Here is an 18,896-nt window from a genome sequence, read left to right as displayed (position 1 = left end):
ACTACAGTACCCGGCTGGTATTGCGCTAAGCGCGGGTTTTTCCCATGATCCTGTGTGAGTCTATAGTGTTTGGCAGTGGCCACAGTGTTGTTATTTTGCCTGTCGTTATACTGAGTAAAAGATATTAATACCCAGAAGAAGGTTGTCGTTATTGACTTATCAAAAAGGCTTTCATATACTCTTGATATCTTTTTCAAATGAGGTTTAGCCTAATAGATTGAAATGTGCTAGATTTAGGCTATTTTCTGCTTGTTAATGTCAATAAATAAATTCATCAATTAATTTTCGGTTATCCGAATAGGTTTCAAAATTGTCGTGTACATGTCAGTGAAATTAGTCACTAGGAACATCCCTAATTTTAAGATTTGTGAGGATGACAACACATTGTTTTGTATTATTAATTGTACTCGTATCGGTACTCGGTATCGGCGAGTACTCACAATGAAGTACTTGTACTCGTACTCGGTCAGCAAAAAAGTGGTATCGGGACATCCCTACTCCAGACCATGAATGCAGTTTTTACTATGGTGAAAGAAATGCTAATCCCCTCTTTCCATGCCATATACCTGAAGGCAGCATGGACGGATTAACCCCCGCGAGGGCCCCTGGCCTATAACTTTTTTAGGGCCCCCCCACCCTCCACCATAACCCCCCTCCCTCCAAACGAGTACTATCCAACTCGGATTTTAAGCCATGAGGATCATCTGTGGGCCAAGAAAGCACCTGTAGACAACAGAGGAGGGGCCCACACATTTGATTTTTAATTAACATAATACATTTAATTTGAGTAAATTGTCAATGACCACGCAGCCCAGTTCCCCCAAGGGCCCCTGAGAGCCAAGGGCCCCTGGCAACGGCCCCACCGGGCCAATGGTTAATACAGCCCTGGAAGGCAGCATTCAAGAGAATCGTCCCTGTCCAAACTCTCCTGAACTTGAATGCAGCATCTTATGTTGAAAGAATTGCCCTCTCTGTGTAGAAATCCATGCTGCACGCCACATTGCCTTTTTTATGCTTAGTTTAGTTTGGTATCAAGTACCTAAAATAGCTGACCTCCAAGCTCACAACGCGTCACAGCCCCTTTATAGTTCAATAGTTACAGATACTGTGGTTTAAGCGGTTAAGATGTGTCTTAAGACCTTTCCTTTTAAACTTTTCTTTATCCTGTTTTTGCCATTGTGAGCTGGCCTTTTTTCCATTGTGAGCTTGTAGATCATCTTTTTTCAAATATTTGTATACATTTGAAAACTTTCTTCATAATGAGTACTTTCTACTTTTGTACTTTAAGTACATTTTGGTACCAATACTTTTGTACTTCTACTCAAGTAAATTTTGAATTCCAGACTTCTACTTTTAACAGAGTATTCTCTATTGCAGTATTGATACTTGAGTGCAACCCTTCGCTTAGACAGAAGTTATTGGACCTCAGAAATATTCTGTTCATGTTTGTGTAAAACCTATTATGAGCCAGTATTGACCGGCTGCCCCCGAAGAGATCATTGATCTCGGAGATGAAGTGATAAAAGTTCACAATGAAGGTCGGGGTGTAAAAACTCTGATGAAATTTATGTTAATAATGAAACAATAATGAAATAATGATCAGTAGGGATAGAATCATGAATCATGGACAGATGCTGAGATAGTCTGCAGCACATTGTTTAACCCTTTAAGACCTGGAGATTTTAACTACTTAAACCATTGTTTTATACTTTACTGTAGCTATTCAAGTCTTCGAATAAGACCCGATTCTATTTTATGTCTGTCTTCTAAAAGGATTTTTGGAAAAACTCATGTTTCTATTGTCAGTGGTTTTCAATCTTTTTCATGTCAAGGACCCCCAAAATGTATATATATATTTGGCTGCGGACCCCCCCATCTCAAAATATGTTGTTCCAGGGACCCCCCAGAAGCAGAGATTTTGAGTTACAAAAGTTTGCTTTGAAAGATAAGATTTGCACACATTTTTATAATTTTTCAAAGAATTGCACATCTACAAGCTCATAGCACGGATATGAGATTGTATTGTATATCTATTTTTGGAATAGTTAAAGCATAAAATAATGGTTAAAGTGTCTTCTAAATCCTAACAGTTTTCTGAAAAACCTACGTTTCTGTATTAGTGGTTCCCAAGCTTTTCTTTTTTAAATCAAGAAGGACCCCCAGAATGATATGTATTTGGCCGCGGACCCCCATCCCAAAATATTTCAATCCAGCGAAGGGAACCCCCAGAAGCAAAGATTTTAGTAAAACATTTTTGCTTTTAAAAATTGCAGATCTCCAAGCTCATAGCGCGGCTATAATAAATAAATTAGCTTGTATATCTGCTATTTTTGAATAGCTAAAGTATGAAATAATGGTTAAAGTAGTTAAAATGTAAAGTGACACAGATGCTTTCTGAATCTTAAAGGAGTAGTTCACCCCCAAAATTATTATTATTATTTTTATTTTTTGATTACTCACGCCATGGAGACTTTGCAATATATGTTTTAAGACAATAAATTGATTACAATAAATGTACCCCCAATGATTCCGGATGGGGACCTAAATATCCGGAATCAATGGGGGTACATTTACAATAATCAAATTTGAGTTTGACCTAACTCCGCTGCAATAATATACAAGGCACACTACAAAACACTTCCAAAATGCCTGCAGGAGCTGTTCAAGGCAAGAGAATCCAAATATGAACTCAGGGTAACAGCTATATACAAGAAAACTAATTTAAGGACTAACTCAAAAGGCAGATAGATATATCTGTCATAGGGGTAAATCTGTGGAATTAGATAAAGACCTTAAAATGACCGACTCAATAAAAACATTCAAGAAAACATATAAAGCAAAAGGGAACGTCATCAAAATAATCTAAATTGCACTGTAGTTTCAGTTTTGTTTATAAAAACGTATGACCAAACTAAATAAACGAAACTAAAAAATCACACCCGTGTGAAGTGGAGCTGTGTGTGTGTGTGTGTGTGTGTGTGTAGATCATGTGCACCGATTTTTGTAACATTTGAAGAAAATATGTAGGAAAAGGAGCAAAAGGTGTGTTTTGGAGAAAATTCAAGATGGCGGAAAATCTATCCTGGCGCAAATGGGCGTGGCCTATATGGGGAGATGCGTCTTGACCCAAGGAATCCAGGGAAAAAATAATTTTAATTTTCCGATCCACGGTTCAAGAGTTACGGGGCAAAACGTAAAGTGGGCCGTTATAGCGCCACCATGAGGCCGAGTGATGTAATTATTTTTCGATTCATTCTTAAAATCATTATGAATCTCCTCTCCGAGGTTTGAAACTGTAGCTCCTATGGTTTACACGAGAAAAATACTTGAAAGTGATTTCTTGCATTGTCCCATTATAAGTCAATGGGGACAATTAAGCGTCGTTTTTTGCCGATTACATCGGCATGGTAAGGCGGATCGGAACGAAAGGTAATAGAACACCATTCCCGGCCGAGCCGCACATTTTGATGTATATATTGCGTGAGTGGCGTAAATGGTGCGGCACTAGTTACGCGCCGAAGTCAGGCTACATACACACACACAGACACACAGACAGACACACAGACAGACCCACACAGCCACGTATAGGGAGCTGCACACAGCTCCAAAAATAAAAAATCTTTTCACCTTGTGTTGTGTGTGTGTTCCAGCCACGCTGTGCTCAGCAGAGCAGTTCCAGTGCAGAGACGGAGGCTGCATCTCCAACACCAGCAAATGTGACCAGAAGGTGGACTGTGAGGACGCCAGCGACGAGATGAACTGCTGTACGTTGAACTCATTTTAGAGCCGGAGCAGCCTACAGTATACGTTGTTTTATACCTTTATGATGAACTGCTGTACGTTGAACTCATTTTAGAGCTGGAGCAGCCTTACAGTATACGTTGTTTTATACCTTTATGTCAAAACCCATTTTAGGAGCACAGCACTGGTTCCCAAGCATTTGGTTGGGACCCATTTGTGGGTCGCGGACACATTTTTATGGGACCCTTAATTTTTTGTTTTACTACGTTTTGTTTTTAATTATTATTATTTCAAAACATTTTCAAAAAACATTCCCCAAACAGATTTTGTATGGACAGAAGGACACTGCCTCCTGCTGGAACTGGCTTGAACCAGTAGTCCAGGAGGTTTACGCGACAGTTTTGACAAAATATCATTGTTAATACATCTTTTTTTGAGATTTACATTAGACAAAAGCCAACAGTAATACTAGTAATCCTTTCAAAAAGATTGGGTAGAAATCAGCGTTTTTACCACGATTTCGCAAACAATTGGGAAGGAACTGAGGAAACCGTTAGCAATGCTAGCTAAAAAGAAAGAAATGTTTTGGCGACCCAATTTAAATCTCCCACGACGCACCCGTGGGTACGCGACCCAGTGCTTGGGAAACAGTGGTTTAGACCAGGGGTCTTCAACAGGGCGTCCGGGACACCTAGGGGGTCCTCAGAGTTACTGTAGGGGGTCCTCTAAATGCGTGATAGAAACTTTTTATATTAACCACTTGAACCATAGTGTCCAAATTTTTAGAACTTTAGACAAAAATAGCAGATCTACAAGCTCACAACGCCTCGCACTGCGACGCGTTGTGAGCTTGTAGATCGGCTATTTTCGGCAAAGCGGTTTGGTGTAGAGGGGAAAAAGAGCACACCAAGTACAGAGTGAAAGTTCAAGTTTATTAAAGTGATCCCTGGCTAATACAACAAATATGCCTTAATACATTATTTTTTTTTGTTATTTTTTATTTTCAGGGTTTTTTTCAGACAAACAAGACTAACAGACTTTGACTACACATAAGACAAAAGACATACAGGAAATCATACATACAGATAATAAGACAAATAACGGGGGAGGGAAAAAGAAAAATATATACATATCAAGTGGTAAGAGACTCTAAAAAAACAGCCGTGTGCATACATGGTGGTGGGATGTCGATCATACTATCTTATACAGCCAATCTAAATCAGTTTCCCCCTTCTAGAAAATCTAAGAAGGGGGAGCCTTAATACATTATAATTGTCCTCTATAACTACAATGTAAAATTAAAAACACCTCAATTATTTTATTTCTTCTAGAAATAGCTAATCTTTCACTCAATAGGGGAAATGCCCGTCGTAAGTTGATGATGTCATAAATGTCATGTGTGATCTATCCCTATGGAATTTATGGCATGCATGTGAAAATAAAAACAAACATAATACTTTATATGGTTAATATGACCATCAAATCAATATTTCAAATGTTTAATTTTTTTATTTTTGCCATAAATTCCATAGGGATAGATCACACATGACATTTATGACATCATCAACTTGCGACAGGCATTTCCCCTATTGAGTGAAAGATTAGCTATTTCTAGAAGAAATAAAATAATTGAGGTATTTTTAATTTTACATTGTAGTTATAGAGGACAATTATGATTTGTCGTATTAGCCAGGGATCACTTTAAGTATTGACTGCTCAAGTGGTTAAATATCTGAAAACACAAATTGACATGAATCCAAAATACACTGATGATTGCGCTGTCAAACGATGAATCTATATGGAATCTATGAACAGGTTGTGGGGGGTCCCTGCTTCATCTCTCTCTCAACTAAGGGGTCCTTGGCCTGAAAATGTTGAAGACCCCTGGTTTAGACGATGAGATGATCTAAATCTTGTTTAGACTATAACTATGTTATGTGACCGGTCGCCCCAAGCTGCTGTGTGCTGTCAAATAACACTGAGTGCGTCCCCCTCCCCTCCCCCTGCGTAGCGGCCACGGACTGCTCCAGCTACTTCCGTCTGGGTGTGAAGGGAGTCACCTTCCAGAAGTGTGAGTTCACCACGCTCTGCTACGCCCCCTCCTGGCGGTGCGACCATGCCAACGACTGTGGAGACTGGTCTGATGAACTGACCAACTGCCCAGGTATACCTTCATTCATTAATGTACTGTAAATACATGACTGTGGACACTGGTCTGATGAGAGAAACTGACCTTTTATAACTCATTTATTTATTTACTGTTAAATGCACATTATTCAAAAGTAGCAGATCTACAAGTTTGAAACATGTCCCAAAGCAACACATTTTTAACTTGTAGATCGGCTACTTTCGCTAGTTTTTTTTATTTGAATCCTGAAAAGTAACAGTTTAGGACACATGATGTTTCCACGGTCCACCCGACAGAGACAATATCCTATTATACTCCAACCTTACAGATTGTTTCAAATGTGAATTAAATTCATAAAAATAACTTGCAGTTTTTTAACTGTCCTGCGTCTCCCCAACAGGAAGCACGAAGACCAAGTGTCCGGCGCCGTTCTTCGCCTGTCCCAGTGGGCGCTGCATCCCCATGAGCTGGACCTGTGACAAGGAGAACGACTGCGAGAACGGGGCGGACGAGGCCAGCTGTGGTCAGTTAGAGTTTCTATTGAATCAGACTAACTGTGGTCAGTTAGAGTTTCTATTGAATCAGACTAACTGTGGTCAGTTAGAGACTAGAGTTTCTGTTGAATCAGATTAACTGTGGTCAGTTAGAGTTTCTATTGAATCTGACTAACTGTGGTCAGTTAGAGACTAGAGTTTCTATTGAATCAGACTACCTGTGGTCAGTTAGAGATTCTGTTAAATAAGAAAGGGATAATCAATGAGTAGTGGCTCATTATTGAGAAATAAACCCTGACAGGGTGATTAGACGCTGTTGCGATAGCGTCCCCTTTGATTATCCTGCTTAACAAAGAAATGGGTAAATTGGCCCAGAAGTAACATAACGAAGGATTTCTCACAGTAATGAAAGTATTAAATCTAGTGCAATACAGTAGTGGCCTTGGAAAACAACATGAAGTGTTGATCAAATAGAATCGATATTCGATTTACTGCATTGTCTATTTTTCACCTCAAATGTTTTCAAAAACATTGTGTAGTGTATTTTGGCTGATGAAGAGAAGAATGTCCAAGCCAGTCCTTTTTCGTCACGATAATTCATTTTATTTTAAAAGTCCAGACGAACCCAACATCAGAGTTATGCGTGTCGGAACAACAACAAAAACCCATGTAGTCCAAGAAGTGCTTTGATGCATTGCTCCTCTCATGTCTCTCCCGTAGATAAGTTCTGCTCTGTTCTGTCCTCTAGATAAGTTCTGCTCTGTTCTGTCCTCTAGATAAGTTCTTCTCTGTTCTGTCCTCTAGATAAGTTCTGCTCTGCGTCTCAGTTTGAGTGTGGGAATCATCGCTGCATCACCAGTCGCTGGGTGTGTGACGGGGCTGACGACTGCGGGGACGGCACCGACGAGGACAGCAAGTGCAGTGAGTGTACTGTATATCTGACAATATGACACAGACAGACTAGACACCAGGAACTAAACTGTTTCAAATTGTCAAACCAAACATAAACACACTGCCACACTCTGGATATAATGAAACCCATCAACAACAACTTTAAACCCTATTTTTCTTTCTTTCTTTATGTTTATTTTTTTACAGAGACAAAGACGTGTAGTCCCGAGGCGTTCCAGTGTCCTGGCTCTCACGTGTGTGTGCCTCTGCGTTGGAAGTGTGACGGGGACAAGGACTGTCCCGATGGCTCCGATGAGAGCGTCAAAGCTGGCTGTGGTGAGGAGACAAGACCCCAAGCAGGGTGGCATGTTGAAATAAATCAGACATTAATAAACACTAATATTGCCTGTCTTATTTTTGCTCTTATTTGCACAAGTTTCCAATGTCCTTGTCCAATGGCCTTGTGTGTATTCAATTCATTTGAGTGATCCTTGTCAGCCAGTGATGCATTTGATGTATTATTGTACCTTGTTTGCTCTGGATTAATAGCGTCTACTAAATGCCTAAATTGTAAATGTTCTTACTTTTCATCACTGGCCACAACCACCACTCTTCTTCCTGTGTTTTGTCCAGTGTTCAACAACACGTACGACAGCAACGAGTTCATGTTGTGTTGTGTGGTTTTCAGTGTTCAACAACACGTGCGACAGCAACGAGTTCATGTGCCAGAACAGACAGTGCATCCCCAAGCACTTTGTGTGTGACCACGACAACGACTGTGCTGACGGCTCCGATGAGTCCATGGAGTGTGGTGAGTTTAGTGAGACCTTCTTTAAACCCAGGGGTCTTCAATGTTTTTCAACAAGGACCCCTTAGCTGAGAGAGAGAGATGAAGCAGGGACTCCTTAGCTGAGATTTTGACCAAAAAAAACTCCTTAAAAAAACATCATGCAAATCGGCACACATTATCTCTATAGTCAAGTGATCAAGATGGATCCACCAGATCCGTCTTGATTAGTTTACAGTACATTAAAAAAGAATGGTAGCCTGTATACTTTGTAGCTTCCAGTGTGAAAGCAGCATATCGTCACTGTCGGGCAGAAACCTAGTATCTCCAAGTTTCAAATATGTAATCTTTTTTGCAAAATAAAGCCCTGCTTCATCATACAAGGCCGTCGCACAAAAGTAGTGAAAACAGCCGATCTACAAGCACACAACGCCTCGCAGTGCGAGGCGTTGTGTGCTTGTAGATCGGCTGTTTTCACTAGTTTAAATCATTTTAAAAATGATAAATACAAAACAAACGGTTTTGGACATACAAGGTTTCCACCCGACAACAACAATATAAATAATAATAATCTTATGACACTCCATCCAGAGTACCCGACATGTGGTCCCAACGAGTTCCGCTGTGCCAACGGCCGCTGTCTCATCCAGAGTGCGTGGGAGTGCGACGGAGACTTCGACTGTCACGACCGCTCTGACGAGGCTCCCAAGAACCCTCGCTGCAACGGCCCAGGTGACACACGCACGCACGCACCCATGCACGCACGCACGCACGCACGCACACACACACACACACACACACACACACACACACACACACACACATGATCTTCCTGGAGGTATTTTGAAATTAGAAAGACTGTTTTCTAGGCCCTGGAAAAGGTTTGGAATTAATCTATTGATTTTGTTTCATAAAAAACATGTCCCAAGACATCACATGTATGATGTGTGGCACTAATGTATACAGGACGTCATGTGACAAAAATAATAGATCTACAAGCTAACAACATGTTGCATCGTGATACGTTGTTAACATGTAGATCTTTACTTTTTGTTGACCCTCACTCGAGTTTGCCTTTGGGTTGTTGATAGCTTATTTATAATTTTTGCACTGTATGATTGCTATATGCCTGGAAATTGAATAAAAAACTTTCAAAAAGGTTTTGAAATCTGAAATTCATAGTTCATTCATTCAAAATGTGTGGGAACGCTGACTTTAACATCACAATCACATTCATCAACACCTCCCCTCTGCTTCCATTCTCCTCTTCCCTACTCCTTTCTCCACTTCCTTCCGCTATGAAACAGAGAAGAAATGCAACGACACGGCCTATGCCTGCCACAACGGCAACTGCGTTAACGAGACGCTGCTGTGCGACAACAAGGACGACTGCGGCGACGGCTCAGACGAGCTCAATTGCTTCGTCAACGAGTGTCTGAACAGCAAGCTGAGTGGCTGCTCCCAGCTCTGTGAAGACCTCAAGATAGGCTTCAAGGTACGGAAACAACATATCATTCCAGGATAAAAACAGCTGGTCGGCTTCACGATGCCAGTGGTGGAAAGTAGAGCTCTTTACGGGTCCAAAAAAAAACGAACAGAAATCGAAATGGACCGTCAACCGTTGTTCCGATTCCGACCCGTTCCGAAATAATAATAAAATGACAAAACCAAACCCGAGGGGCTCTGTAACAGTTTTGTATGATGCCGCCCCGTTTACAGATCTGTACCATACCTTAAAGTTATACCATGTAACTTTTTTTATAAAACAAATCTTAAAATGGTCCTAGCTGTTAAATCGCTAAAGTTTTAGAACCCCCACTCCGTTATTTTCAGCTTCTAAAGCCTTCTCTTTATATGTTTTCTATGATCCCTGCCCGGGACCGGTTTTCGCGGAAAAATTGCGTCATCACACTACCGGCCAATCACAGCGAGGGTTATACACTGCCGGCCAATCACAGCGCAGAACATACACTGCCGGGCTCTCTGGTGGGTTTAGGAAACACGCCTTCAGGAAGTACACTGCAGTGTTTACACTGGAGGAGTCTAGCATGTAACTCCCAAACCGCTGCTCGTAGAAGGACACGGGAGACCTCATTGAAAGCGTCTCGGCGAGGCGAGGCGGACGCGGTGGTCTGACGGCCCGGTCCGCGAGCGAAAAACGGACAAAAAAGCAAACGCGACCGCGGTTTGCTATACTGCTACAGACCACCAGTTGAGCAACTTACACAGTATAGCTTTAACCTTTGAAATTTGTCCCAAAATCAGATTATTTCCGAGATTCCTAGAGACCCGACCATTTTATGATTATAGTGACAAAGCGTGAATCGGACGTTTACAGAATGCATTGGAGTCTATGAGGGAAAAGTGACATTTCGAGTTACATGAACCACGTCACCGGCACTGTTTCTGACCCCGCATTGGCAGAACTCTCTAATACAAGGCTTTGGTTGCATACTGGAGCTTTACCCACTGTGCTCCTGCCTCCTTACAGTGCCGCTGCCACCCAGGCTTCCGTTTGAAGGACGACGGTAAGACGTGTGTGGACGTGGACGAGTGCACCACCACCTACCCCTGCACCCAGCGCTGCATCAACACGCACGGCAGCTTCCACTGTCTGTGTGTGGAGGGCTTCCAGCTCAGCCCCGAAGACCCCACCATCTGCAAGTCCACCTCCGGTAAGACCTATTCCAGTCAAGGAACAACCCAATGTATTGTATATGTGGGCCAGACAGGCTTTGCTGGGTGGGTGTATTCTCTAAAGTTTACACCATGCAACTCTCACTTCCTCCAGAGGTGGAGCCGTTCCTCATCTTTGCCAACCGTTACTACCTGAGGAAGCTGAGCCTGAGTGGCGACAACTATACCCTGATCAAACAGGTAAAAACTACAACCTGATCAAACAGGTAAAAACTACACCCTGATCAAACAGGTAACAATTACACGTTCTATATATGTTCTCAAATCTTTTCATATCAAGGACCCCCAAATTGATATGTATTTGTCCCCCATCTGAAAAGGTTTAGCCAGATTTATGTTGAAAAACTAAAAAACGTTCACGATTGCGATATTGCAATCCCCTACAACGGGTCTTCAACAGGGGGTCCGGGACCCCTTAGGGGTCCTCAGAGTTACTATAGGGGGGGCCGCCAAATCCTTGTGTGGTAGGATCATCTATCTATAAATGCGACAAATCTCTGTCTGTCTGTTTGTTTGTTTGTAATCCACGTATCTCGAGAACCGTTCGTCCCACCGGCTTCAGATTCGGCACGCGCGTTCCCCGCTGCCGCGCGGAGTGCAGTGCAGGGCCTCGACCCGACCTGACTCGCGGTTTTCCGAAACCGGCGCAAAACGTTCGTAATCTCCTTATGCGGAGCTGATTGTTGACATCAGGCTGTTCCGGAGGAAATCGGCGCAAGCGCTGACTCATTGTGACATCACTTCATAAAAGGCTGTGACATCACGTACGCCACATGAGTCAACAAAAAATCTCTGTGAATGTGTATGTATGTATGTGAATCTCGAGAACCGTTCTTCCCACCGGCACACGCTTTCTCCAGATATAGGCATAAAATGAATCCCCGATTGCGGAGCTGATGTCTGACATCAGAGTTTTCCGCAACCGGTACTGTGTGTGCAGGGGTCCTTGAGGGGGTTCCAGGGGGTCCCTACAGCAAATTATGGATAGTTAGGAACTGAATGGAGCTTTGTAACTCGGAGGGTTAAATGACGAGGATTTCGCAGTGTAGAAATGGCGTCCCAGACTTCAAATAAGTCAAAACGGGTCCTATGACAACAGGTATATTGGGGTTTGCATTAAAGGATGGGGCATTCATGGGGTCCGCTCCAAAAAAGAAAATAAAAGAGACAAAAACAAACATAAGACAAGCGACAAAGCGTGGGACTGGGAGGATGACTTGAATGATGCAGATTTAAGCAGGCTGTGTATTCTGCTTAAAGAAGAAACAAACAAAAAGCGACAGAGATCTCATATATGGGCATAAAATGGACGCAGATAAACAGATATCTCCATATACGGGCATAAAGGGACACAGACGGACAGATACAGAGATCTCCATATATGGGCATAAAATGGACACAAATAGACAGATATCTCCATATATGGGCATATGGGCATAACATGGACCCAGAACTATATCTGCAGTGATCTCCATATATGGACATAAAATGGACGCCGACAGACAGACAGATACAGATATCTCCATATATGGGCATAAATGGACACAGGCAAACAGATGGTCAAAACGGGTTCTATGACAACAGGTATAATGGGGTTTGCATTAAAGGGCGGGGGATTCATTCCCTATTTACATCGTTCCTGAGTTGGCCAGGTCGGCGACTAGACGCTGGGCCGCCCGAAGGGCGGCCCAGCTTCTAGTTCTTTTAAATGAACAAATTGAACCCTCGCATCCCTATTCTGAAGAGAACTTTAGACAAAAATAGCAGATCTACAAGCTTGTACTGTAGATCGGCTATTTTTGGCAAATAGGTTTGAAATGTCTGGAAAGAAAAAACACATCAACACAAATCCAGCATAGACATCCAAACATAGATCGATGAAAATCTGCAACACAATTGTATACAGTATGTAGTGGGGGTCCCTGCTTTATCTCCCTCTCAGTAAGGGGTCCTTGGCCTGAAAACGTTGAAGACCCCTGCCCTATGATATTCTGCAACACAGCCTGCTTTTAGCATTATGTCATAATATATTCCTGTCTGAGACTTCCTTCTAACCGGTGTGGTGTGTCTGTGTGTGTGACAGGGCTTGAACAACGCGGTGGCTCTGGACTTTGACTACCGGCAGCAGATGATCTACTGGACAGACGTGACCACGCAGGGCAGCATGATCAGACGCATGCACATCAACGGTAGTGATGTCCAGGTCAGTGTGGGCGGCCAATCACAGTGATGTCATTCCACATTTTGGTGGCAGAGTGCATATACAGAGTGCATATATATATACAGAGTGCATATATATATATATATATATATATATCGTCACTGTCGGGCAGAAACCTCCAAGTTTCAAATTTGTATGTTTTTTCGCAAAGTAAAAGCCCTGCTTCATCATACAAGGCCGTCGCACAGAGGAAGTGAAAACAGCAGATCTACAAGCACACCGCGAGGCGTTGTGTGCTTGTAGATCGGCTGTTTTCACTAGTTTAAATCATTTTTAAAATGATAAATGCAAAACGAACGGTTTTGGACATACAAGGTTTTCACCCGACAACGACGATATACAGAGTGCATGTATGGCTCCTGGACAGGTCCTTCACCGGACGTCTCTCAGCAACCCAGACGGCCTGGCAGTGGACTGGGTGGGAGGAAACCTGTACTGGTGTGACAAGGGCCGGGACACCATCGAGGTGTCCAAGCTGAACGGGGCGTACCGGACCGTCCTGGTCAACAGCGGCCTGAAAGAGCCCCGCGCAGTGGCTGTGGACGTGCGCTACGGGTAAGATTGAAATAACATTTTTGACGACAAAATCAACTGTAGATTTAGTCTAAGACTAAAATCGTACGATATTTCTTCGACTAAAACTAGACTACAACTAAAACTTTTCAGATGACTAAAATATGACTAAAACTAAATTAAAGGAGGACTTTGCCACTTTTCAACCCATATTCATATAATAGGTCCTCACTAATGTTCATAATAAAATAGCACAATTTTTTTCCTCGGTCCAAGTCTCTTAGGAGAGCTGTGGGAAGTTCAGAAATCCATCGTCTTGTGACATCATCATTTTCCCCAAAAAAATCAATATTTTTGAAAAAAATATTTAGATTTTTATTATCGCGAGAACAATAGCTTCCACTTTAACATTGCAACTTTTCAGGAATAGAAAGCCTACATTTTCTATTAGCTTGGATTCCGAATCGATGACAAGACGATGGGTTTCTGACCTTATATGAAGATAGGTTGAAAAGTGGTGAAGTACTTTTTACGTTTTATTCTGAAGACTATGACTAAAATAGTCAGAATTATCAGAATCAGGATTAGCTGTCAAAATGATCACTGGTACAGACCAACACTGTTCTAGACTCTTCTCTCTTCTAGTGACCCCCCTGACGCAGTGTCTCCCTGACAGGTACCTGTACTGGTCCGACTGGGGCGACCACCCCCACATCGGGAGGATTGGGATGGACGGCACCAACAGGAGCTCCATCGTGGACGATAAGATCACCTGGCCCAACGGCCTGACGCTGGACTTTATCAACGACCGCATCTACTGGGCCGATGCAAGGGAGGATTACATAGAGTTCGCCAGCCTGGACGGAACGAACAGACACACAGGTAACACATAGACACACACACATTTGAAATGTTTATTTATGTCTTGCACATAAACAGATAGTTCCGACGAAGCAATCTGATTGGTTGAAATAGCTTTCTACCCGTGCGAATAATGAGCATTTCCACACAGGTCTCATCAAACAAAGAAATCAGCTGTGCGGGTCGTAAAATTGCCAACCGCTCGCATTTATTGTTTCCATAGGTGATGCCTTGTAAGCGGCTACGCTAGCAGTTTTCATGTGAAGTTCAGGGACATAGTGGCAAAATCTGGCATTAAGAAATTATACATTTCAATCAAATATCTTATCTCTCTCTCTCACCCACACAGAGAGAGATACAATCACAAACATAACATCCTGAAAAATATTTAAAATGTTTGAAAGTTGATACATTATGGGAAGACAACATGTAATTTCACCAGGTACACATATTATATAATCTAAGACTTAAATAAGCACTCCTGATTGTATTATGTGTAAGAATAGCCTTTGTTTATCTTACCACGAGTAGTGAAAGAAAAGCAATGAAAGCAGTGGTCTAACATATTTCTTTTTTTTATACATTTTTAAATATTGTTATTTAATATCCTTGAATACTTTGTTTATGCACTATTCTGACTCTTTTGGTGTTGTGCCATCTGTGCAGTACTGAGTCAGGACATCCCCCACATCTTCGCCATGACCCTGTTTGAGGAGCACATCTACTGGACCGACTGGGAGACCAAGTCCATCAACCGAGCCCACAAGACACAAGGCACCAACAAGACCATGCTGATCAGCACCCTGCACAGACCCATGGACATCCACATCTACCACCCTTACAGACAGCCTGAGGGTTTGTACCATTTGAATCATTTATTTGGCAATTATGAAAAAACAAGACAAGGTACATACAACACAATTGCATGCCGTGCAGGTTCCATGATTGCTTGATGATTGTATAATCGTCTCTTTCGGGTGGAAACCTTGCATGTCCAAAGCTATTACTTTTCAGGATTCAAATTCAAAAACAGAAAGGTAGCCGATCTACAAGCTTGTAGATCTGCTACTTTTGATGATTTTGTGTGACGCTGTAGTATGATCAAGTAGGACGTTAATTTACGGAAAAACACAAAAAGCTAGAATATGGAGATATTGAGGTTTCTGCCCGACAGCAAAAATATTATTAATATTGTACGCTTGTGCATGTTTTCTCCACCTTGCAGTGTCCGGCCACCCATGTCAGACGGACAACGGCGGCTGCAGTAACCTGTGTCTGCTCTCACCTGGAGGAGGCTACAAGTGTGCCTGTCCCACAAACTTCTACCTGGCAGCCGACGGCAAGCAGTGCATGTCCAACTGCACTGCCAGCCAGGTGAGTCACCTCATGTTCACTTGTGTTGTTCTTACACCATATGACTCTGTGTCTCGTGTCTGGTTTTTAATACATTAACCGTTCTAAAGATAAGCCTGTGCGTCTCTCCCATCAGTATGTATGCAAGAACGACAAGTGCATTCCGTTCTGGTGGAAGTGTGACACGGAAGACGACTGCGGGGACCGGTCAGACGAACCTGCAGACTGCCGTGAGTGGAGACTGAAACATTATTTGTCAACTTGGGGAGAGAAGACACAGCACTGTATAATTCTGAGCTGTAATAGAATGTATTATGTGGATATACTGCAATAAAGCATAAAGTGGTGTCTTATAAACCCATGAGGGTTGGGCCCTTGGTGTGCAGGACACCAAAATAAAATGATCAAATCATACATACAGTAGACTACAAGTTACTTTGTAAAAGTAGTTAGGTAATGTAGTAATGTGGCTGAGGATGTTATTACATTGTGTTGCGGTCTAATCACAGGGTTGATGCTAAGGTCTCAGAGGCACCTTACCGTCGGGCAAGTACAGGTCATCCTCTACTTGCTCAAAGGTCATGCCCATTCATAAAATTATAGGTGGAATTTGAATTACAGTTAATTTTAACACTTATATGCATCACGCATTCCACATTAGAATAAAGCGCTTGTAGAACGAATTAATATCAAATCCAATGGATGACTGCCGAGTGGCGACAGTCATTTTGAAAAACAGAATTAGTGCTACTTGTAAAAAAGTAGCATTGATCAATTAATAGCCAATAATATTTCCCCACTTGAAATGCACTTGCCCATCCGGCAACCTGAAAGCTAACCTCACTTGCCCGAACGTTTTATTCACTTGCCACGGCAGTTGGGCAACCGTTAGTGTCAACTCCTGTTGGGTTTATTTATCAATAATCAGCCGCTATCCCTTGCATATGCACTGGTGTGGTAATGCTGTTGGTGTTGTGTTGTGTTGTGTTGCCTCCCTGTAGCGGAGTTTAAATGCAGGCCAGGTCAGTTCCAGTGTGGCACGGGCATCTGTACCAACCCAGCGTACATCTGCGACGGAGACAACGACTGTCAGGACAACTCTGACGAGGCCAACTGCGGTACGCGTGCTGTTTTTAAAAAGTCACAAACCCCTCTAGAGCTTGGAAATCTGGGACGCTGTAGGCCAGGGTTCCCCAATATGCGGCCCGCGGGAGGCTACTGAATGGCTCACACCAACCCCAGTAATAATGGTGGTATAAGAGCAGCAACAACACTAGTATATCGTCGTTGTCGGGTGGAAATCTCGTATCTCCAAATGTGTACGTTCTTTCGCAAATCATACAAGGCCGTCACACAAAAGTAGTGAAAACAGCCGATCTACAAGCACACAACGCCTCGCACCGCGAGGCGTTGTGTCGGCTGTTTTCACTAATTTAAATAATTTTTTAAATGATAAATGCAAAACGAATGGTTTTGGACATACAAGATTTTCACCCGACAACGACGATATCTGAACTGTCGCAGTCGCTGGAGTAGCGGGAACGCCGCCGTTGCCCCCTGCAATGTTGTGGCCCTTGGCTTGGTACCCTAGACATAATTCAGCCCTTGGGGAAAACTAATTGGGGAACCCTGCTGGGCGCTGGGGGCGTGTTCTCTCCTCCACGTCATCAGTGCCCATAGCCTAGGTGGGGTTGGCAAAAAGGAACTTTCTGTGTGGAGTTTGTATGTTCTCCCTGTGTCTCCTAGGGTAGGTAGTACCCTCTTAAAAAAAACATGCTGTAGTCCTGGTCTCTTTACTTCCTCCCCCTGGCCAGCCGGGGACGCCTGATGGAGGGGAAAGGAACTGGTTGGAATAACGTGTTCCTTCCACACGCTACGTCCAACCGGGGAATCTTCCCCCTGTCAGGTGAAAAGAAGCGGCTTGGACTCCTCATGCATAGAAGGAAGCATGATGAGGTCAGTCCGTTGCTCTCCCCAGGTTGGCAGAGGGATTGCAGCGCCCAGGATTATATTAGACAATTGACACCAGGTGAAAAAAAGGGTTACAGAAATCGTGGGATAAAAAATACAGTATATACCGTATCCCAGTCAGTTTAAATGCATCTCTCTCTGTCTGTACATCCAGATATCCATGTGTGCCTACCCAGTCAGTTTAAATGCACACACCCCAGTCGCTGTATCCCGGGGATCTTCCGATGCAACGGCCAGGACAACTGTGGAGAGGGAGAGGATGAGAAAGACTGTCGTAAGTTACCTGTTCCCTCGTCCCTAGACTCCCACTAAAGGACTCCTTGTCAACATGCAGCAGGTTCAGCTGAATCACTGGTTCCCAAACCTTTCAGGTCGAGGTCATTGTAGAAGGGGTACACATTATTGTGTATCATTATTTTATGCTTTAACTTTTGAAAAATAGCAGATATACAAGCTCACAGCGCGGCAAAGAAGTGCCGCACTACGAGCTTGTAGATCTGCTATTTTTGAAAAATCTTGAAAATTGGAATTTTGACCCGATTCTGACTTTGACCCGAAGTCTTTTGAATCCTTCTAAGGTTTTTTGAAAAACCTATTCTATGTCAGCAATCTGGCCAGCCATCGTCAAAGAAAAGGTCATTTTCACTTAACTGGAGCTCAGTTAGTCTGTTCTTGAGAGACTACTATGTCAGTGGTTCTCAAACCTTTTCATGTGAAGGACCTTCCGCTTCCCATTCCCAAGATGCACCGCAGTCGTTCATGGGCAGATGTGACTGGGGCTAGTGGTGTTACTGTAAATAGTAATAAAGAAAAATACATATTCAGCCGCTTGTCCGCATGCCCCCACCCACTGAAATCAAAATCGCTAAAAAGGCTAAAACGATGAAAAGCAGTAAATGAAAAAAAAAAAAAAAAAAAAAAGACAACATGTACTGACTCTGGTAGCATGTTCCTTTTAAGGTGGCTTTTCATTTCTATTGTCCTCCCTCAACATAAAGAGTTGGTAAATGGACTCTGCCATGTTTGGGTGACTCTGTGTGTCCTGTGTTGTGTAGCGGAGGTGACCTGCGCCCCCAACCAGTTCCAGTGTGCCATCACCAAGCGTTGCATCCCCCGGGTGTGGGTGTGTGACCGCGACAACGACTGTGTGGACGGATCCGACGAGCCCGCCAACTGCAGTAAGGCCCCAGCTATACTGCACACATGCACGCACACACGCACACTAGGGGTGCAACAGTT

The 18,896-nt window shown here is 43.0% G+C and overlaps 1 protein-coding gene across 1 annotated transcript in view; it reads left to right on the top strand.

Annotated features, from left to right (window-relative positions):
- LOC308286965 (low-density lipoprotein receptor-related protein 1-like) overlaps positions 1 to 18,896 on the top strand; it is a gene marked incomplete at both ends in the record, with an annotated part of 303,935 nt that overhangs the window by 251,688 nt on the left and 33,351 nt on the right. Inside the window, 19 exons of the mRNA XM_080728087.1 lie at positions 3,651 to 3,764; positions 5,753 to 5,905; positions 6,270 to 6,392; positions 7,168 to 7,284; positions 7,462 to 7,590; positions 7,943 to 8,065; positions 8,633 to 8,773; positions 9,349 to 9,536; positions 10,533 to 10,716; positions 10,833 to 10,918; positions 12,822 to 12,941; positions 13,327 to 13,514; positions 14,149 to 14,354; positions 15,000 to 15,188; positions 15,559 to 15,707; positions 15,823 to 15,916; positions 16,688 to 16,804; positions 17,812 to 17,931; positions 18,713 to 18,835. Of these exons, the coding sequence (XP_080584213.1) occupies positions 3,651 to 3,764; positions 5,753 to 5,905; positions 6,270 to 6,392; positions 7,168 to 7,284; positions 7,462 to 7,590; positions 7,943 to 8,065; positions 8,633 to 8,773; positions 9,349 to 9,536; positions 10,533 to 10,716; positions 10,833 to 10,918; positions 12,822 to 12,941; positions 13,327 to 13,514; positions 14,149 to 14,354; positions 15,000 to 15,188; positions 15,559 to 15,707; positions 15,823 to 15,916; positions 16,688 to 16,804; positions 17,812 to 17,931; positions 18,713 to 18,835 (2,664 nt within the window). The remainder of the gene's footprint in view (positions 1 to 3,650; positions 3,765 to 5,752; positions 5,906 to 6,269; positions 6,393 to 7,167; positions 7,285 to 7,461; positions 7,591 to 7,942; positions 8,066 to 8,632; positions 8,774 to 9,348; positions 9,537 to 10,532; positions 10,717 to 10,832; positions 10,919 to 12,821; positions 12,942 to 13,326; positions 13,515 to 14,148; positions 14,355 to 14,999; positions 15,189 to 15,558; positions 15,708 to 15,822; positions 15,917 to 16,687; positions 16,805 to 17,811; positions 17,932 to 18,712; positions 18,836 to 18,896) is intronic.

Source organism: Nannobrachium achirus (genome assembly GCF_963921795.1).
Source record: "Nannobrachium achirus genome assembly, chromosome: 6".
Classification (NCBI taxonomy): domain Eukaryota; kingdom Metazoa; phylum Chordata; class Actinopteri; order Myctophiformes; family Myctophidae; genus Nannobrachium; species Nannobrachium achirus.
Note: the sequence above shows the minus strand (reverse complement) of the source record. Positions and strands in the feature narration are given on the sequence as shown.